The 22,065-nt window shown below is 39.9% G+C and overlaps 1 protein-coding gene across 1 annotated transcript; it reads right to left on the reverse strand.

Annotated features, from left to right (window-relative positions):
* Positions 1–4,639: 4,639 nt before the first annotated feature.
* Positions 4,640–21,815, reverse strand: zmp:0000000760 (collagen alpha-1(IX) chain). Its single transcript, XM_034898762.1, has 27 exons — positions 20,669–21,815; positions 20,077–20,175; positions 18,808–18,931; positions 17,283–17,676; positions 17,096–17,173; positions 16,900–16,995; positions 16,759–16,812; positions 13,505–13,558; positions 13,359–13,412; positions 13,228–13,281; positions 13,015–13,068; positions 12,876–12,929; positions 12,742–12,795; positions 12,313–12,366; positions 12,124–12,168; positions 11,514–11,567; positions 11,375–11,428; positions 11,236–11,289; positions 11,036–11,107; positions 10,916–10,951; positions 10,556–10,600; positions 10,420–10,452; positions 9,534–9,680; positions 8,874–9,050; positions 8,068–8,158; positions 5,482–5,559; positions 4,640–5,177 (listed from the first exon to the last, which is right to left on the reverse strand). Exons 2-27 carry the CDS (start codon positions 20,153–20,155, stop codon positions 4,975–4,977), a joined length of 2,292 nt encoding a protein of 763 aa, XP_034754653.1. The 5' UTR covers positions 20,156–20,175; positions 20,669–21,815; the 3' UTR covers positions 4,640–4,974.
* Positions 21,816–22,065: the final 250 nt, after the last annotated feature.

The following is a 22,065-nucleotide window of genomic DNA, read 5'->3' on the forward strand; positions in this document are numbered from 1 at the left end:
ATTACCATGGGTGGAAAGAGAAGCAGATAAGGAGAGCATGAAATAGGGAAGCAGACAGCCCATCTCTGACAGTCCAAAAGGAAAATAAGAGTAATGAGCACAGTCCCGTTCCAAGTGTTGAGGGTTTGGATTGCGTGTTGCTAGGGGCATAACCAGAGAACATGGAGTTTTCTGGATGCCAGACAAGCACCAGATCAGGCTACAAGTCTTAGTATACTGAGACACATATACTGTACTGTTCATGGTGCGTTTAGCAGAACCTCAAGTGCTCAGCAATGCATTGTACTACTTCTTTTTTAATTCCACTTCATCACCCAAATGGACAGCAAATTTAGTTCTCACAAGTCAGCACAGAATGAGGTGTGAAAAACTACTGCACAAACAGCTGGAAGTTGTTAGAAATGTAGAAGTGAATCTGCAATGTGTAGAGCAGGCAGCTCTCGGTTTGATCCAAACAAACAAGTTCAATCATGTTTGTGCTCAGTGTCCGCCTGCTCTGCATCAACACAGCCTCACTCATTCTTTGCGGGCTCTCTTAAAGGCTCCAAAAAGCCTGATCTTGTACAATTACATTACTGTTATCCAATTACATTTTATTCAGTTTTAAATGAAAAGCAGGATTTTTTGCTAACTAAAGTGCATTACAGAAGAGCACTGTATATAAGATTGATGTTCTCATATGATTATCTATTATATGATGATTGATAAATATGATGCAGAGAATTTGTACTTTTAATATTTTATACACAATAATATTATCATCTTATAAAAAAATTCAATGTTAAAGTATATAACATATTGAACAGCTACAGCATTAACATGCTCCTTACATAATAAAAGTAATAAAATCAAAACACATCAGATAGGGGCCCTTCTCCATAAGCACTTTTGCATTTAACACTTTATACGTTTATACTTTTGTTTTTAAATGCAGGAATTTTACTTAGAGTGTTTTTAAATTGGATATTGTTACTTTCACTTAGAGAGAACATGGTTTTCCACTACTGCCTACAAGGTACACAAAGATTTCATCGGACGTCATCTCATGCTGAGATTGAGCAGCGGTAGTTTCGTGATGACGGCCTTCTTGACCCTGAGCCTCAGCACACTCTGGTGGATCACACAGGTAAATACTGAGTTGGTGTTTGGAGCCTGGGACTGGCCAACCTTCTGGTGAGAGTAGACTTTCCAATGCTGACTAATCTTCTGTCTCTATGTACTGGTCTCTGGTTTGCAACCAGCATGAAGGAAACCCCGGGGGCAGAAAGTCCCTGAGCTTATTTTCCTACAAGAAGCCATTTGCGTTGTCTTCTGGGACCTATACATTGATCATCTTGATTGTGGACTGTGGCCATGTGTGGAAATGTGACAGTAATAACATTTAATAATACATTTGTTTGGCAAGATTCGGCCCATACCAGAAGAACAGGACACTGAAAACAACATGGGGAAATCAAAGCAGTACAAGCAATGTCAAATAGAAAGAAAGAAAATACAGTAAAATCAGTGTAACCCCTGTTAATAGATATGGTGTTTAAGAGCTTTAAATGTTACCACACAACTGATGTCTACAAACATCTCTCTTTTTGATAAGAAATTTGTCTTTAGTTAATGCTCTAGAACCAAAAGGACTGAATACAAGCAAAAACAGCACCTCTGATTCATGTTTCAAAAAATGTAATAACCATAAAAGACAGAAACTTACCGATTTTTGAAGTTAAAAGCTAACAAGGTAGCCATCACGTAGGTCTCTTGGGGGTCTTTCTAGCCTCAACAGGGGATTTTCTATCCAGCCTGGAACTTTTCCTTTTTTTGCGGTTGTTGAGCATTAAATCCAAACTGTTACATCCAAAATTTAGCCACTTGATGTCCACATTTTATCACGTTTTCGGTTATTTCTGCCGCTAGCTCCGTGCTCTGTGGCGTCTCTAAATCTCTCATGATGCATTGCAAGTTTGTTTAGGGAAGTGAAGGCACACATTATGCCTTATATGGGCGAGAGCAAGAGCAAAGAGTATAGAGTCGGAAAAGAAAATCTCCAACTCAAACTAGTCTAATGTGATCAAAGATAGTATTTAATGGATAAGATAGATAACTACTGTTTTATAGAGGAGAATGGCGTCACTGTTTTGAGATTTTTAGAAGAAATGTAAATAGTTCGGGCTTTATATGAGTTATGTTTATTATGTTTATTTTGCATATAGGAAAACTGTTTTAGACATTACAAATGCTTGTGTAGCATTGCTGTGGTTGTAATATCAATAAATTATATGACTTTATCATTGTGATTATTGGCAAAAATAAATGTCATGACGACAAAACCAGCTGGACCTTTTTTTTTTAAATGTATGTATTTTTCAACTGTATGAGTTTTAATGTTTATTTCTTCACAATGTGACTCCCACGACATATGAGAAGTGTTTTAGAGAGGAGATTGACTTAGTTTGTACTGCTCTGTATGTGACATCAATACATATTCCGTTTTATTTATTTATTTGCCGTCAGGGTCCTCCGACCATTTTTAACAATCAAGTGACCTCACTGCAGCACAAATATTCTAAAAATGATGTTCATATCTTGACTGCAGACCACAGGGTTGATGTTTTACAAGCTTTTTTTAGAAATCTAACCAGACAGACAAAGAATAGTAAAAATGAACTTAGGGTTAACCATGTGGGGAAAAGATGGATCAAAGAGGCTCGACACCAGTTAAAAACCTCTTTTGTATTTGGCTATTCATTGGATGTCAATAACTGCTCACGTGATACGGCCCCACAGCCTAAAAAAAAAGAAATATGTCATCCACCCACAGAGCAGCATCTTATTCTGCCAATATGTTAAAAACGTCTCAGAATATTTAATAAAATCTTGAGTTGGGCCTGATAGCATCCGAGCTCTGCTTGCTGTCACTTCTACCAAACAAAATAACACATTTGGCTCATTGCTTACATCAACTAACATTTACAGGTCTGGCAGTTGCACTGAATTTTTTTTCAAGAACTGCCTGAGGACAACATAAAATCTCTCTCTTTAATAATCTCTGATTCTGTTCCATCACTTTGAAGCTCAGCCGTCCTGGGTCGTTTTAATCAGTTCACATGCATTAAGCTGTATTTATTTTGATCACTTGTATGGTTTGCCGCAGAGAGATAAATAGTGAGCATGTCTGAAGCAAGTGGTTGAGCTCAGAAAACAAAATCAGAGGATAATCGTGGATTAGTAATAGTTTCCATGACAGAGGTGGCCGTAGCATCCAGAGCAGCATGGCACACATGATGCTGCAGTCGCAGAAGGAGTGGAGGAGGATGACGATCTGCAGTCAATGAACTTTTCAGTTATGAGCCAGGAAAGGCACTGAGAACAGCCACACGCAGAGCTCCCTGTGAGTTTCTCCATTTACAATTGTTTCTCAGTTAGATTGGAGCTTTGGAAAACTCTCAATCGTTACTGTTCTCCTCAAGTTCTTTTTCTCTCAGCATACATTGATCACAGCCCAGGGAAAGGCCCAAGACAGGGCGTGAGTCCATTGCATGACTAATACAGATAGACAGACGCGTCATGTAAAACATTTTAGTCTCCATTCCAGTTGACCAGCAGGTTTTGTAGCTGGAAAGTCAACACAGGCCATGAATCAAACCAGCTCTGTGTTGCTGTGAAGTAACAGCGCTACAACAGTGCCTTCAGAGCCACCCTGGGAAACATTGCTGTTTGTGTCAGTGTTTGTTGTCATTGCTACACCAACGTTTAAGAAAAGACTAAGCGCAGGTTGTTGGCCATTAACTTTTCTGTTGGCAGTATATACAAACCTTCAGTTCAAAGAAATATATAATTTTGCTTTGCAAGCACTTATATTGTGACCAGAAATCATCACAGGTAGGATTCTTCTATGTAGAAATGCAGAGAAATGTTAGCGTTGTTATTCCCTGATTCTATTTTCACACCTTAAGCACCCATGATCCCAATAGTAAGTTTAAAAAATATATAATAACTGGGGAGTGTATCCTACCAAAAGATGAATGTATTAGGATAACTCAGTATTGTGTTAAGATGGCACCCCATTTGATTAGAGTTGCTCACTGGCAACTAAACGGCTGTTACATTCAAGCCGTTGTCAAATGAGTTGATACAAAGCTAATTAAGACCATCAGCTCCACACCACTCTGTGTATTTCTCAGTATGGCTATATTCAAAAAATTGTGTCAATGGGCGACCTTCGCACACATAAACTCGAGTTGTCTTCGGAAGAGTCCATCATATTTTTTTAATCCTCCGTGTCCTCCTTGGCTACAAGCAACTGTTAAGGAGGAGGGGTGGCGGGGCGCGATTATGGAAGGCTTGTGTCATGTGGACATGCTGACAGTGGTGTTGTCATTACTTAGAAGTCATCATGGGGGAGACAGAAACTACGCGCCATAGCTTTGACCGAGGGTCGTAAAGCTGTGTGTTAAGATAACGCAGTGTGAAAAGGGTTACATTCTCTCTATTCCTTAAATAGAGTATTGTATAAATTATATTCATGTTGTTTAAACGTTACCATGTTTTTTGTTGTTGATGTTTTTGCTGCCTTGTCTCCAAAACTATAGCTCTCATATTCAATAACAGATGAAACTAATCCTTTTATACAATGGTCTAAAAAAAATCAATTTTTAGATTTTTATTATAAAGAACATATGTTTAAAGACAACTCAGACTTGTGAAATCAGTTTAAATAAAACTATCAAATGAAGACGGTCTTTTTACACAAATATTTTGTTACCACTCTCCTTCAAATCACATGTTGTCTTTGGTAACTTTGTAGATGACAATGTTCCCAGAAGTTCAGTTCACGTTTCAGTTGGGATGCATATTTACATGAAAATGTCAATTTATTTGAACAAACACATATTAACAAAAACAAAGAAAACTCCAGTACCATGTTTTTCTCCATTAAGCTCAATTTTCAATTCACCGTCCACATAACCTTTTTTTTCTCCTCTACTGGCGATTCCTCAACCTCCTTGGTGCTGGCTGCGATGTCACGCTAATGGAGTTCAGCTGAGCACACCCAGAGGTGACACAAACACCTGGAGGTCCTCTGAGACCTGCATGGCCCCTGAGTCCAGGCCGACCCACGTGCCCCCTCTCACCCTGCTTCCCTGGCTGGCCATTAAAAGCTCTGCCAAGTCGTCCACGCTGACCTGCGATCAAGGCAAAAATGTTGTTTAGTCTTCAGCTCTCTCTGTCTGCTCAGTTAGCGGACAAAGACTTTTTCCCGGAGTCCCAGTTACAGAGTATTTACAGAGAAAAATAATTTTCTTTTTTTGGCAAGTATCACATTTCTCTTACAGGAACACATCTCCTCTCCCCTTTCTTGGGATCTGAAGCGCAGACTCAGCTGAATCTAGATTGTAAGATGACTCACAGGCCCAGATGTGGACACATATCAATGGCTGATTATACTCAAGTCATCAAACACTATAAAGTATTAGAAGATGAATTTACCTTTTGTTCCCTGGTCTCCAAAGTAACCAGGTAGACCATAACCCTTGGGTCCTTTATCCCCTTGCTCTCCTCTGTCACCTGCAAGCCACACACACACACACACACACACACATTGGTCTTCACAGCAGACAGGCCAAAATGCCATTCACTTCAGGAGTGAGCTCCACTCAAGAACACGGCGGACATGTTGATTAAAGACCATATGTGTTTCTGAGATCCTTGTTAAAAACCCCTTGTAAATATTCTCCGATTTCATTGGCTTGGCAGGGGAATGTGGCATGAATGTGACATCATGTTCAGACCTCTGACCATAAATTAGAGCAGAGAATGTCAATGTTAGCCCACCAGTTTTACAGAATTTGATTCAGCAGATTCGTACAGTGCGGTTTATGATGAAAGGAAGTTGAGTCTGTTCTTTCCAGGGGTGAAAAGAAGAAGAAGTACATTTAGTCATGTAAATAGACTGTTCCAACAGTATATAGCACTTTTATATTCTTAACGACAACTCAAAGTGTGTTAACATACAAGTACAGGAACCAATCACCATTCACACACATTCACACACTGTAGCCGCAGTACAAGGTGCCACCTGCTATTCAGATAAGCACTCACACACATTTACACATTTTCAAGGCCAGGGATCAAACCGCCAACCTTCTCGTTGGCAGTTGACCAATCTACAACTGAGCAACAATGTACACAAGCCGCACAATGTACAATGATTGCTATGACAATTTTTTCAATACTTTTAACAACATTCCTAAACTTTTAAAACAGTTAGCAAAACATCTCTCTCTGTAGGCTATACAATTAACACATTTCTTGTTGCTTTGACATAAAATGCATGTAGTTAACACAAATTTAAAGTGCTTGAACATCTTTTACAAACACGCTCAACCAAGACCAAAACAATGGATTTCACACTGTATGTCACAACAGATAACATAACGTTCCAAACCTATCTTAGGCTAAAGTCGAAGTGAACAGCTGTTCTTACTGTAAATTGAAACACAAATATATACCACACATTTTACATGTATTTCTTTGTTAAGGTAAATGAGAGAAACAGCTGATTGAAGTTATGCAAATTGAAACTCCCAGCTGATTCCCATCTACGTAAGTAGGAAACACACTCCGCTGTTGAGGTTCTTTCAACCGCATGACCATCTTCTTTTTTTTTTTTTTTTAACAGTATTCTTTGTATGTTACACTAAGTGAGTGTTGTACTTTAACATGAAATATTACAGTAACCAAAGTCACAGTCCTTGTTTGTTTACACAAACCTGGCTAAAGCTGATTCTGATATGTAACAGTAGTGCATGCAGTAAAAGAGGACCTATTTGGACTGATTTTGTGTGGAAAAGGAACAATAAAGTAAAAAGAATTCCTGCACGAGGGAGAGGAAGACGAGGACAATTTCCCCTTTTTCCATAAACCTGTCTCTGCCTGATGTGAGTCAAGTGCAGAAGTGAGGCGTACATGCTCAGATTTAAGTGGTTTAGTGGCAACGTATCATATTGAAATTTGTGAAATCCATGAAATAATAAACTTTTCTCATTACAAACAATAGCAGAAGATGAAATTTTTTTCAAAAACGTTTTAGCTATTTATGATTGATTGATTGCTAACGTTAGCTCAAAACACCATTCAACTGACAGCCTTTATTTTGTTTGATTGCTAGCTTGTAGCCAGCAGTGAACAAACTTTGTTAAGTAGGTCAATTTTTACTGTAATGACATTACAGAAGTATCTTGTTAGCATCTTGTAGGCTACTTGTTGTAAAGTAACACATGCACAACTCAAATCTGCACTCAACTCACATCGGGCAGTGACACATTATATAAAGCTGCTCTGAGATGGCTTATTCATTTTTTGTATTGAATTTCGGCAGCAAATGAAACATAAGGCATGCATTCACTAAACCCAACAAAACAAAAACTATGGAGAGGCCTCAAGAGAAACGGCAGTGTAAACACACAATCTTTGGTCAATACAATATGATGCTATTATCTATTATATAAGGGCCGACCTGACACATAGAAAATAACGCAGCTTCTGTAATTCCAGCTGATGTTAGTGTTTTTATGACATTGGGCTATGACTGACTAAATGTTTCTGTTGAGAGAGAACATGTGTTATTGTTTTGGAAGAATTATGTGATTTTTTGACATTTTTGCAGTGTTTTGGTAGACATGTGTATTGTGGTAGTGTATTATTGTATTTTGAAAATTAGTGTTGGAGCTTAGTTTACAATGTGTGATTTTGAGCATAAAGTAAAAACTGTAACGTTAACTTTTAAAGGGCTCAAGTCAGACTTGACTTCAGGTAGCCATAAAAACAACCAAATAAATAGTAATGTTGATTAATGTCTGCTGGATGTGTAAATAAGCAGGTGTTTGCCTAACTTGATATGATCATAATATGTTAGTGATCTGTTTACAGCTTGTTCTTCTGCCCTTAAGTAGCTCAAAAAAGGATCTCAATTCTTTTTCCACCACTAGTTCTTCCTAAAACCAGCACTGGTGAATTATAGTTTTGGTGTTCATCACATTCATAAATACATTCTGTCAGGTTTGTTTATCACACCTGTTTCTCCTTTTCGGCCCAGTTCCCCGGCTTCTCCGTAGAATCCCGGCAGGCCCACTTCTCCATCAACACCATCATTACCAGGGTCACCCTGACAACATGATCAATAGAAAAATACATTGTTAATCTTTTGTGTTTTCAGTGAAAACCTTGCAATGTGTCTTATTTCAAGTCACAAACAAAGGTTCCATTCACCTCTGACCAGCTCAAAAACTGAGATTTGTTTGGCTGATTATATAAAACTTTGTTAGGAAAACATTGCACAGTACTAGTACTTCACTGTTCTTGGTTTGGCATTAAACACGACAACATGATGCTTACAGGCCACAATCTAATATAGTGGAATATGTTTTGTATACTCATGGCCTCAAGAGCATTCATCCGCCTGAGAGTCATTTTGATTAAAGAAGTTGTGGAACACCAACCGGTTCTACAGTGTACAATAATGTGGAAAAGGCTTTCCAATCCAACGACAGCCTTGGTACTATCCAAAAGCCATTCAACACAGACATGTCTAGTCTGTGACTCCTTTTGTGTCCTCGCAGAGACGTGGAAAATCGTAAGGTCTTCATTCCACGCTTTTCTGCCAAGTACTTCAGCTCTCTTAGTCCAGTCCAGACCCTTGCAATGTGTTTGTATTTTACTCAACCAGGAAGACAAAAGCGAACAACAAATGGAGCGTGTACTGCCCTCCGGTAGCGTGTTTCACCTAAAGGTGCTAAGAAGAGGAGGTGATACCTATAACAATGTTTGTGTGTCTGTGCAGGCTTTTCCCTTTGAACAAACAATGAAACTGTAAAACTCACAGGAGATCCAGGGGGTCCTTTTGGTCCGGGGGGACCAGGGGCACCCATGGGCACATCCCCGTACAAAGGACAAACGGCAGCACATGTCCTCTTCACTGAGTTGGCAAAGAGGGACATCTGCTCCAGAACCACTTTCTTACAAACCTCGATCACATGCTGAGCAGGGAGGGTCGGGCCCTGTGTAACAAATCATTACCACATCCATTACTGGAAGGGACCCAACTGTGGGACATGTAATAAGGAATATTACAGGACGGGGCATGCTGAAGGAATGGCTGTCTATCAGAGGAAATGCAATAAAGAAAATAAGCCAATAATATTTCCTTAGGCTCATTATGGATTTAAAGCCAAACTAAAAGAAGCCTTCGCTGTACTCCTCAAATGTGTTTTTAACAGCAAAGCTCTTACCAAACCTTGTGTGTGTGTGTGTGTGTGTGTGTGTGTGTGTGTGTGTGTGTGTGTGTGTGTGTTTGCCAGTCAGTGTAACTGCTGTTGCAAACAATTACTCTGCTGTTTCTGTGCCATCTTTTACAGCTAGATCAAGTGTCAATAATGGTGGAGACTGAAGGGCAGTACCACTGTACTGTAGCTCTGTAATGTTTATCGTATCAGCCAAAAAAAAAGGCATGATGCAAATTCAGAGGCATGTATTTTACTTACTGGTGGACCTGGGGGCCCCTGAAAACCATCTGGTCCTCTTTCACCCCGAACCCCCTTGACTCCGACAGGGCCTGAACGTCCAGATGGTCCCGCCGGACCGCGTTTCCCCCGTCCTCCCTGAGGACCCAGCTCACCCCTGTCTCCAACCTAGAGCCAGTGCATCCATCACATTACAATGAGAAATCAGGTCTGCATGAACACAAACTTCATTGAAAGCAAAATGAAAACAGCTTAAAATGCTTGATATGTTAGTAAATAGTAATAATAAAACATGGGAACCAACCAAGTCACATTTAGGCAAACTGTTAACATAACCTCAGTGGTGGATGTAAATATCAGTAGACATGCAAAATGGAAGTTATTTTAAAAAATGTGAAAGGAAGAAGAAAATGACCAATACAAAACCAGCAAAGGAAGAAAAATACAAACATGCATCTGTACATTTCCATGTAAAACATATAAAATTTAGTAGATAACACTTGAGCAATGTGCAATATTCATTTTGGTGGAATTGTGGGTGTGAATGCCTTTATCACTTCTACAGATGCTCTAAAAATGTCTGGAATGTTGTTTGATGGATTGATTTAAGATTTTTCAGACTATTCAGTTAGCGAAGGTGATGAATGTAGCATAATATTGTGATAGTCTGGCAGTACTATCTTAGTATTAGGGAACACACACCTGCATGTCAACTGCCCTGTTTAGCGAACCAACTCATCCCAGCCATGTTACAATTGATTTTTTTTTTTTTTACTTTTATCGGTACTTGATCATTGCCTATTCATTCAGGGCAAGTAAACAGAGTGTACCAAAACTTTAAAGTGCTGGTATGTGTTAGAAAAATCATTATATTTGTCAATGACACAACAACAGAGTCACAGCTCACCTTTCCTTTTGGGCCCTTAATGCCTTTTCCCCCCTTAAAGAAAAGAAACATTTATGTTCATGTTTGGGGTCGCCACAAAAAAAACACAAAGCGGATGTAATGATGAGCAGAGAGGAAACAATATGAAAGGCAGTACCTGTGCACCTTCAACTCCCTGGATTCCCTGGAGCCCAATGGCACCCTGCACATGGCAAATAAAAAATCAACAGTATTTAGAAGCTTGAAAGACAGATCTTTTATTTGCTGGTAAACTAGAGCATCTGCCAAATAAACACAGAGATTCTTGAAGTCATTTTAAGGTCCCAGTCAGGACACTATACAGCTTTTAACAGTCTGTGAATCTTTGTTTCCTAGACAACAGCTGCAAATCCTAAAGTGTATGATTACATTCAGCTCATGAACCAGTGATCAGTCCTTCAGTGACTAATTGTGGCATTAAATTGGGATTATGCCGACCTTTTTTATTTCGTATGGGTAATGAATGAGAATGTATTACCTTGGAGCCTGGTTTGCCAGGTACACCCACGTGTCCCTGTGAACAGATGACATGGTTTAATGTCCTGAGGAAATGAACTAGTGTTGGGATGAATTCAGAAAATTCATCTGGAGCACTTACAGTAGGTCCCGGTGGTCCGATAAATCCAGGTCTTCCTGGCTTCCCCGCAGAACCCTTGTAACCTCTTGAGCCCTCGGGAATAAAACATTTATTAAACCGACCTAAGGGACTGCTTTATTCTTTGTCCTTTTCCTTTAAGATGGCAAACTACTTTACATACAAAATGTATGATGTGCTTGTCTTCTGAAAAAGTGACTTACGGTTCGGCCTTGGGGACCCATTTCTCCTGCTGGCCCAAGGGTGCCTTTCTCTCCCTTTAAAAGACACAAACCAAGACAAATCAAACCGACAACTCAATTGTAAATATATTCACAAAAACAAACAAGATCGGCGATTTACCTTTGCTCCACTTCGTCCGAGTTTTCCACCGAGACCTTGTGGTCCTTGGTAAGCCTGTGAGGATTAGAGATCACTTATAATTACACAATACAGTGCTTCTGAACACATCAGCGGTAAGACTATCAGTAGAATATAATACCTCTATTCCCACATCACCATCTCTGCCTGAAAGACCGGGATCTCCAACAATGCCCTGAGGAAACAAAATCCTTATTTTAGAACAGAAAAAGGATTTTGGGATTGTGTTAGTGAGCACTCAGGTGTGACAGCAGTTAATCAAATCCAACGCTTTTATGTTTAAAACACCTTCTGACTGGAATAATTAACCAGTAAATATTCGCTCCATTTCATCTTTCAGACTGTTAAAACATGCCATGGCGCTCACTTTCATACTAACTGTACATGCAGACTTGAACACCCTCCTAATTTTATCTCATTACTCACTCTTTTCTCTTTACTGAACCACTTAACCTCACTGACATTTTACAGTAAAGTTTGGCTATATTCTGAATGATCATGTTATGATCTGTTTCTGAATAATCGTGTTATGATCTATTATTTATTCTGTTGTAATTGCAGGCTTGGTGTGTTTTTTTGTTTGTTATTTGTGGCTGTTTTGTTTTGCTTACTTGGTTGTATGTGTGCAATGCTTTTTGTTTGTTTGTGTGGTATCATGTCCGGGATCCCCTCAAAATTAAGATGGCACATCTCAAGGGGTTATTCTAATAAAAGAATTTCAACATAATCACCTTTGGTCCAATGGTGCCAGCTCTGCCCACAGGTCCATGGATCCCCTAGTTTTCACAAGTTCAGACAAAATCAGACATCTCTCAAAATAAAGCATTTTCAATTATGTGTGATGGTTGTATACTGCTGTATTACTGAACCAAAAGGGATACACCATTTTCACGTCATTGTGATTAATGTGTGATACATACGGGCTTCCCCTTCTCTCCAGCAGCTCCCCTCTCTCCAGGATCTCCCACAATACCCTGCCAAACATCATTTGAAGAAACATAAGTTACACATATGCAACAGATTTTCTTCAGAAACAACATGGTGAAGCAGGGAGCCTTCCTTTGTATAAAACAAGAGGTTATCTTTGCGGTTGAGGCTCTTCTTCCAGTGACTCACCAGCTTATGTTGATACAGTTCATGCCCTCAGATCTCAGCCAAAATCCAGCCATAACTAATGTTATGGAGATGGCACATAAGCCAAAAACATAGCTCTATTCCAGTTTTTGACCACATTGAAAATAATCTCTGGCTCTCAGCATTCACATAAAGGGATTTTGAAAGTAGCGGACAAAGAATTAGGAGTGTCTCATTATGGATTAAAGAACATAGAATCATACACAACAACCCACCTGATTTCCTCTGGGCCCAGCATTACCTTCTGCACCAGTGGGCCCTTTTTCTCCCTAATAAATAAAAGCATAATGGAATTAAATAGCAATATCTAGATTAAAAAAAGACAGAAAAAAAGAGGAAATATCATTACCTTTACTCCTTGAAATCCAGAAATCCCTTCATATCCTTTTTTGCCTTTAGCACCCTTCAAGGAGGCGAAATCGTTAGTAATACAATAATTATATTGCCGAAGGGCTTAAAGCATCATTGTGTCTGAAAAATTAACTCACAACTTCTCCTAGTTTCCCAGTCTCTCCGATACCTCCAGGTGGTCCACGTACTCCCTTTAATTAGTCACAATGTCAACATTAAAGGTTATCTATAAAGTTGTACAACTTTAACAGCAAACTGCACAAAAATCCAATGAAAGGTCTGTAACTTTGTTAGCTGGCTGCCTAATTAAACAGGTCCAGTTAATGCCTGAACCCAGCATAGAGGTTTACCTTGAAGCCTGCTGCCCCTTTCAATCCTTTCAGCCCCTTAGGACCTCTGTCTCCCTGTAAACACATGCCATTAATACAGATTTGTAACATTCAGTGTATACCAAATTATGAATCTGAGTGTAATAAATTACCACTTGACCCCAGAGTCCTCTCATTCCTTTCTCGCCTTTGATTCCTTCTTCACCCTGAGGAGACGTTTGAGGTTTCATTAATGTGTTTAGAGAACTAGCCGCACTGTGGTGTAACCCTGATGGGAGCGTATTAAGGCAGATCCTACCTTTGGGCCTGTCTCGCCAATGTTGCCATAGTCACCCGTGTTTCCCCGGAGCCCCTACAAGACAAGTTTGACTCAATCACAACAAGCCTGCAGCTATTTGGTAATAAATCAACCAGCTTGACAAATAGAGTGTAAATGTGAACATTACATACTGCACTTTGGATGCATCAGACAAAGAAACTGCATGACAACATTTGCTTCTTAGTTTAACACTAAAAAATGTAATGTTTTTTTTCTTTTTCTTTTTGCAGTTACGGTGGGAAGACGGACTGTGAACAAAGAGTTGAGAGAAGCACTCTCATGCGTGTATGGTAATTATAAAGCTGGGACCAGGAGAGGTTAGCTTAGCATAGAGACTGGGTATAGGCGGGAAACAGCTGGCCTGATCCTATCCAAAGGGCAAATAAATTTGCCTACCAGAATCTCTAAAGCTCACAAGTTGACATGGTGCATCTTGTTAGTTAGAAAAGTCGTAGAGAAACTGAAAAAAAAGTTGTCACAGTGATGACAAGACTGCAGGAAGTTACTGCACCTGGGCAAGAAACAGTTCAGCATATAACCTCTGTGAACCTGTTTATACAGTTCAGCTTTTGTATGAAATAAGCAAATGGAATATAATCTCCCATGGAATTAATCCTCCAACCAAAAAAACAAGAAAGTAAATTTCTAAAAACAGGTTAGGGTTAACCCGCTGCAGCCAGGAAAAAGTTAGCTTAGCACAAAGACTGGGAAAAGGGTGAAACAGCTAGCTGAGCTCTGTCCAGGGATTAAAAAACTAAACAAGAGAGAATATCTGCTTACCAGCACCTCTAAAGCTGTCATTAAAACGTGTTTGTTTGATCTATACAAAACCAGAGTGTGAAACATGACTGGCTGGCTGTATCTTTCTGCTTCCAGTTTTTATACTAAGCTAAGATAATAATCTTCTGGCTGTAGCCAGCACAGATACGAGAGTGGTAACGATCGTCTCTTTTCCTGCGAGTGTTATTCCCCAAACCTTTCTTTTAATGTGAGCTGTAAAAAAACATTCAACAAAACGAGGACAATTAAGTTAGACATGTTTTACCGCTACGATTAATATTTTGTGTACAATGGTCTTCCCACATTAAAATTGAAAAAAAAGTCTGAAAAGGGTCAGAAAGCATATCTCCTCTTTCTCCCCACCAACGCTGCTTGCACCAGGTTGCCCCGTTAACGTGTAGCAACATGATGGCTAGAAACATCGGAAAGACTCAGCCATACATATTTGAGCCTCACACCAGGTTCATAAATAAGGCGGGAGCGCCTCCAAGTGCTGCCTGCTTCCTTTCGGCGGCCATGTTTACCAACTGGGCTGTTCTGACGTGGCGCCGTCCGGAGCTCTGCGACACATCAGACAGCGATTGGCTTTCAAATCATGTACCAGATCTAGATTGAATGTTTGAATCTCAGAATTTAGAGAACAGACATCTCCCCCTTTCAGTAGAGGAATGTGAGTCCACCTTTCTAGTGACAAACTTGGCGTGGATACAGGTCAGTATAGTATTTCAAGGTATTACATTTTAGGCAACATAAACATAAGAAAAACCCCTTTTTAAGTGGAGAGAATCTTTGAAATGTGAACACGCTATGGGTGTCAGGCACACTTACATTTGTGGGTAATCTTCACAAGCTTGTTCAGCAGTCATAAATACAACAAGAAGACCAGAATTGTTTGCACAGATGCTGACTTCCTCAGCAGTAGAAGGAAAAGGGTTTTCCAATTGGTTGTATTTCACTGAGTCAACAAACAGATTAAGCAAGTTCCAGGATGACTATTGTGTTGTCAGTTTATTTGATCGTTTTGCCTAACTTCAAGTAGAGTCAGCTGGGCGAAGGTTAACCTCAGAGATGGCCGACAGTTCGGCAAGAAGCACAACCGTGAACTTTACAACGTTTCTATGTTTCTAAGGTGGTATAGGTCAGACGAGCATAGGACCACCCACCAACTGAGAGGGACAGTTCACATAGCTGTGCCAGGAAATGCCCTCCTTGGATGCCAGCAGGGGAGGAGATAAACATGTTAGGGCTCTGTGATTCACAAGTTGGCAGGAGGTCAAAACTCAAATGCGTTACACAAGACAGATGTTTACTCCCAGATGAGCTACAGCTGCAACTCAGGACATGAATACATGTACAGCTCTGGAAATGTGCTCTGAATGTACGTGGGTCTGGAGGCGTACATGTGTTTGCTCACACAGCATAGGGGACTTCCTTGAATGCAAAGGACATGTTAAATGCCAAACTATCACATACGGTATTAAGGAAAAACCTCCTTAAAACACATGTTCTCTGGACTGTTTTTAAAATGCTCTCAGCTCTGTTCCAACATTACACTGACTTCTAGGCATGAAAGACATTAAGAAGTCATACATTTATTAAAGTGGAAATAATCACGTCTGCACCTCCCTAAAGAATACAAACGTGAGTGTATATGTTCATTCATTGATGTATGTGTAACTGGCTCTTGTAGCAGAATAGTGTGTTCATTATTAATTTCTCAAACATGTCCTCTTTCACAATCTGGTCTTCCTGTGGTGAATTAATCAGCCTTATCCACAAGACAGAAACATTTAAGAGACAAATTTCACACAATAGTTAAGCACGCTAATGCCTCTCATCATTACCAGACACTTGGAGGGTATGGTTATTGCTCAACTGCCAGGTTTTTCTGTTTTTGTGTGTGTGTGTGTGTGTCTGGGGGGGGGGGGGATTTATTACATTTGGCTCAGTGTCTTCCAAATGGAAATGCAAAACCATTAGAAATCTTGTGATCTTTTGCCAGTTTGAGTTAAAACCTATATTCTAAACAGGCAGTGCCTGTGTTTTAAGATGCAAATGGCTATTTCAGAACGACAAAAACAAATTTATTGTCACATCCGTATTGGTTTGTGTTTATCTTGGCTTCCTCCTAAATCTTTTGCAAAGCGGCCATGAGTTTAAAAACTATGAAAGGAGACGGTATGTTTACTATCGCTAGGCGCTTGTGCTTACAGATCTGTTTCCATCCTGTTTCAGTCTCAGTTGTACTTCTCTTGCCATTTTCCACAGCCTTGCTGGTGTCTCATGAATAAAAGTTTTACAATGTCACTCACGCACAATTCAGTTTAACTCTTTGTTGCACAGCTAGAGAAAGAGGATGCCGCTAATGCTGAGGATACACCAAATAACACCATTCATCCAACAGAAGGGTAGATATTTGCATGATTGAGAAGCATATATTAACTATATTTTACCCAGTTTCCTTGTCTTCCTTGGTCTCCGGCTTTTCCTGGAAGACCTATGTGACCCTGCAGAAGAATAAAAAAAAAAAAAGTGTCGACACAGATTCAACTTGTCTTATCAGCATGTTCAGTTCAATTTTTAGGAATATTAACCTTTGGCCCTGGAGCTCCCTGAATGCCAGGTTGCCCGTGCATACATTTGCAAGACTCTCTTCCAGCAGTTAGGCCGATCTCTGCATACCCTCCACACTGACATAGACATAGAGGTGAGATGACGGTATTAAAACAACTAACACATCTCCAACAGGGAGGGGGGGGGGTGTTGAGTGTTGAATGAGAGCTGACTTACAACACTAGAGAGCTCACAGCAGCCCTCTGAATAAGCCTGCTCTGGGTCACAGGACACCTCCATCTGCTGGAGGTCCACCTGGAAAGTGACAGGGGATAATATGAGAAATTAAAGTTCCCAAATCAAAGCAAGTTGAAATGTTACTTTAGATATAGTATATATATATAAATCCAAGCTTTGAACATACAGACACAGAGCGATCTCTAGCAGCCCGCTTGACGATGGAGGTGTACCCTCGGTGGATGACTGGCCTTGACTCATATATGGACTTCACACTGACCTCTTCACAGTCTATCAGCAGCTTTACCTGGCTGCCCTTCACACTCAGCGCCAACTTGTGCCACTCCCCATCAAACAATTTGTCCACACCATGGAAAGTCCTTAGCATCTGGCTCCCATGGGGGCTGGTATAGAAGAAGTCTAAAGAACGTGTTTCTCCCTGGAAACGCAGGCCGACTTGCTCTCGTCCCTTGGGGTCGCTGACCTGCCACAGGTCCCAGGATTTCTCGGCCGTGTCTTTGGTCACCTTAAACGTTGCGATGATGGAGTAGTCAGAGGGAAGTCCATTTGGATACACATCGCTGCGGCAAGAGAGTGAGGTTTAGAGAGTTGGAAAACATCAGAGAGAGGACTTTCCTCACACAACAATTAAGAGATTTTTAGTAGGAACATGAGGTTTTCATTTTAAAGAAACATAAATAAGTAGAAACAGAGTTTCTGGGATGTTAACTTCCACTTTAGCACATGACACATTTCTTTGAAAACTTGCTTGAAAGTTGTTTTTGTTTTATGCAATATTTAGCAGACAGCCTCTTTGTTTCCTGAATTTGATCAAAGCACATGCTTACTTCAAGTGATAGTTTAGAATTTTTGAAGTGGGGTTGTATTAGGTACAGATCCAAAGTCAGTGTATTACCTAGATAGTGGTCGGTACATCCCCAGTTTGGAGAAGAAGACAAGAGTGTAGAATGTTTAATTTCTTGTACTGCCCTGTAACCTTTATTATTTTTTTATGTGAAGCACTTTGAATTGCCCTGTTGCTAAAATGTGTTATACAAATAAAGCTGCCTTGCCAATGGATAAGTATGTCATGCAACCCCACAACGCTGCATCCATTGTAAGGGTGTGCAAGTTCAAAGAAAAACAACAAAAAGAGTCTACAGCCATGTCAGCAGCGCTTCGAGGCACGGCAGAATGCTATGTTGATTTTAGCTTCATAAAGTAACTTGAAAAAATATTGTTTTGCTGCTACTCTGCTTGAAAGTCTTTGTCGCCTTTGCCCACATGCAACAACACTGAGGGTGGGGACTGCTTTGTTGCAACTGTAACCACAACCAGCCGTGATGTCACGGTGTACTGACTAGAGACGGCCGGATGAAGCATCCCTAACCAGTGTCTTTATTTTCTGAGCCCAATGGGTGGCGCGCTCTGTTCAACAATTGGTTGAGAATGTACTGAATTTTAATGACTTAAGCCTTTCCCTTGTGAGAAACCAATGGCGCCATCTAGTGGGCTCAGAAAATAAAGACACTGTTTCCCGATGCTTCATTTGGCCATAACTAGTACTGGTGCACCACACATCTTTATCAGCAGCCAGGTGAGAAGTTAAACTATTGAAGAGAAACTACATTTTCAGGCGTTGTTAACTTATTCTCAAATCAGTTTTCCAGCTTGATTGAAACAAACTGGGCTCAGGCAGCCTAGTACTGTACCTCATGGATCTCCGTAGATGGATGGAGGGGTTGACACGGTAGGCCAACGCCTCAGGTTGAGAGCCGTCCACTCTCCTCACTCCACTCGACTCAGGCACATGAAACTCCTCGAGCAGATCAAAACCTCACAGCACAAAGACTGAGCTCAGTTTGACATCACAATGAATTAGCATCAAAGGGTGCTGGACAACTTCTACATTTTACATCAGCGCTTATATAACTGATTTTCTCATTCTTAAATAGTTGCATTACTCATTGTCATTAATAATGCTATATAATCTCTTCACAGGTACAATGAGGTAATGTTAATGGGTAATGAAACCCATTAAGGACAAGGCTGTTTATTTTCTTTCATGGGTGGATTTGGCTACTGAATTCTAAACAATGGACGCTTTGTACTGCAGTTTGAATGAGATCAACATGGCTGTGGTGTCTCCTGTGAGGTTAAAACATGTGTGTTAAAGTTGGTGAAAGAATCTTGATTATAAGTTATTATAAATACATACATAAATTATAACTCATGTAGAAAATCACTAAAAAAAACTATAAAACAAAAACCTGCTACCTGCTACAGTTACATGTTAGACAGTTACAGTTACAAGTTTCCCCTTAATGTTGAAATCACCTGCTATCTAAAATCCTTGCAAAAGTTTCCCTGCCATGTATCACAGTCCAGCAAAACACATTCAAGACAACGTCAAAGTGACGTGCAGTTTACATTGAAAATAGATTACTACTGGAATTGTTGTTGCTCAGTTTTGCTCATTCTATTTCTGACTCTTCTGTGGGTAGGACACCATAGCTAGAAAAAAACATTGTGCTAATTAATTTATGTTAACAGGGAGACTCAGCAGTTCACAGACTCTGGGTTTCAAAGTTTCAGCTTAACCCCAGGATGACCGCTTGACCTCTTATTGTCCACATATGGACTGGGAGTAGGACATACGATACTGGATTGAAAGACTGCTGTGAAGACAAACAATGGACTATGAACTGACAAACCCTGACATCTGCTGGTCATGGTGCAGCAGTACAGTGTTCAACCTGGAAAACTATAGCCACATCGGATAATGGGATTATTTTCAATAATGTGTTATATGACACTTTTTTTAACAGGACAATGCCTCCTTGAGATCATAAATCCCTGTTACAGGAGATAAAAAAAGACAGTCCAACTATACAGAACCATATTGTGCAAGGGATGATCCAGCGTTAGTGTTATTTTTATGCATTAATGATTACATACGTATGAAAGAAATGAAAACTTACTTGGCAACTTTTGACATTGGGTCAGTCCCAGGAAGACAAAGAGTGCTGCAAACACCAGCATTTCTTTGCAGGATGGCATTTTCAAGAGGCTATAAGTGCCTGCAGTAGAGCAATTCAATAAATCAGCAATTTAATAAAATCAGATTAACCGATATATGAAGGTACACTAGGTTCTTAAATAGATGTCAGGCAGTCAAGTTAATACCAAAACTATACATTTTGATGCATAAATGTTTAACAATAGAAAGCTACAAAAAACTGTAATGTTACATTTCTTGGCCTAAATGAATGGCACATCAAATCAAAACTGGTAAAATTGTCTATATAATGAAATATCAAACATTTAATGTATTAGTACTTCCTAGAAAAAGAATTATCAAAAGTTGTGTCACCGAATTGATTTGTCTATGCAAACATTATTAGGTTTTACCAAATTAGAGAAAAACAATTACAATAATCACTAGATAACATACAACTGATCCAACCACATTGTTCTTCTCTTTGATTATCAACATTTACAACCCCACTTTGTATCAAAACATATTAAGGAAATTAAGAAAGATTATTGACAGAGAATGTTGTCATTACTCACATATTCCTGAAAAAGAAAGCTCCTGCAGATTGGTCTTTTCCAGTTCCTGGTGTGAGGCTATATCCCGTTCTACAGTGCCATCCCAGGCCCAGTGTTGAGCTGAACAGGAGGACCATTCAAACTAGAAGCTCTGGGTCTCAGATGAGCCTGATCCCTGAGCTCCACTCCACCTTTGGTCCCCAGGGGATCTGTCTCTTCTCATAGGCCAGTTACACCTACAGTCACTACCAAGTCCAGTAAACTGAGTCATCAACACATAAAGGAAATGTAAGTGAACATGCTAGGGCCTATATGTAGCTATTGAAAGAAAAATATAAGTAAAGTTGAAGAAGAAGAAGCCTAAACTTTAGCAAAGTTTTGTTCAATGCAGGCCCTAAAACAAGTATTATGTACATTACTGTGTGTTTGTAGGTCTCTTTACACATCCACTGGCACGGTTAGAAAAAAATACTTTTCTGTTGTCTAAAAAATGTTGTTTAAAAAGTGTTTTAGTTTATGTTCATTTAAGACAGTGTGTTACCGTCAGCAGAGTCTCGCTGAGATAACGATGCAGTATGTCACAGCTAAACAAGAGATGCTCCGCAAACATTCCACCCAGAGTAGACCACACCTTCGATCTAAACCTCCACGCTGCATCTAACGACCAGGCTATAGGGACACTGTGGGGAAAAAAAGACTACTGAAATGAACAAATATACAGTAGATAATTGCTTCACTATATGGATGGAACAGGAGCTACGGATTTAAATAAACCAAGGACCTTCTTAAACCTGTATGAAGCACCATGGCAACTCATTCAATTACTTCAGTCCAGCAGCATGAAAGAAAGAGACCTGGGAGAAAGCGAGGGACAGAGATGAGGAGAAAATAAAACCAGAGTTCGGCAGTAACCCTAACCCTAACTTGTTCACAATGATAGTGCTAACATGCTGATATTTAGCATATGTTTACTATATTCACCATTCTATTCAGCATGCATGCATCACATTTGCAAATTGGTCTTTTGGTCATGAAGAAAAATAAAGCATGACCCGTTGATGGCATGATATGAAAAGTTCTGGGATCAGTAGGGTGTACAATCTCCAGAGTAGAGATATTTGACATATTTTACTGGATGTGCGCTAGAGGAACAATCAGGGGATCAAAATTAGGATTCATCTATTAAGGGATACTTTTTACTAAAAACCCAAAATGTCAACCTAGTGTAGGCGCTAGAGGAAACATCGGGGGATCTTTGGGAGCCATGAATGTCTGTACAAAATTTACATGCAATCCATCCAACAGTTGTTAAGATATTTCAGTCTGCAGCAAAGTGATGGACCGACAACAACGGACAGAAAAGCTGCTAGCACAGCGAATAAAATGAGCTACAAACAGCAAAGCAGAGAGGATTCTGG

This window comes from Etheostoma cragini, chromosome 17 (genome assembly GCF_013103735.1).
Source record: "Etheostoma cragini isolate CJK2018 chromosome 17, CSU_Ecrag_1.0, whole genome shotgun sequence".
In the NCBI taxonomy this organism is placed as follows: Eukaryota; Metazoa; Chordata; class Actinopteri; order Perciformes; family Percidae; genus Etheostoma; species Etheostoma cragini.

Excerpts from the sequence above, each read along its gene's own strand:
- zmp:0000000760 (XM_034898762.1), bottom strand. The coding sequence starts at position 20,155 with ATGCCATCCTGCAAAGAAATGCTGGTGTTTGCAGCACTCTTTGTCTTC. Across the intron at positions 13,413-13,504 it reads TTGGCGAGACAGGCCCAAAG|GGTGAAGAAGGAATCAAAGG; the intron begins GTAGGATCTGCC and ends ACGTCTCCTCAG. Across the intron at positions 11,429-11,513 it reads ATGGTGATGTGGGAATAGAG|GCTTACCAAGGACCACAAGG; the intron begins GTATTATATTCT and ends TAATCCTCACAG.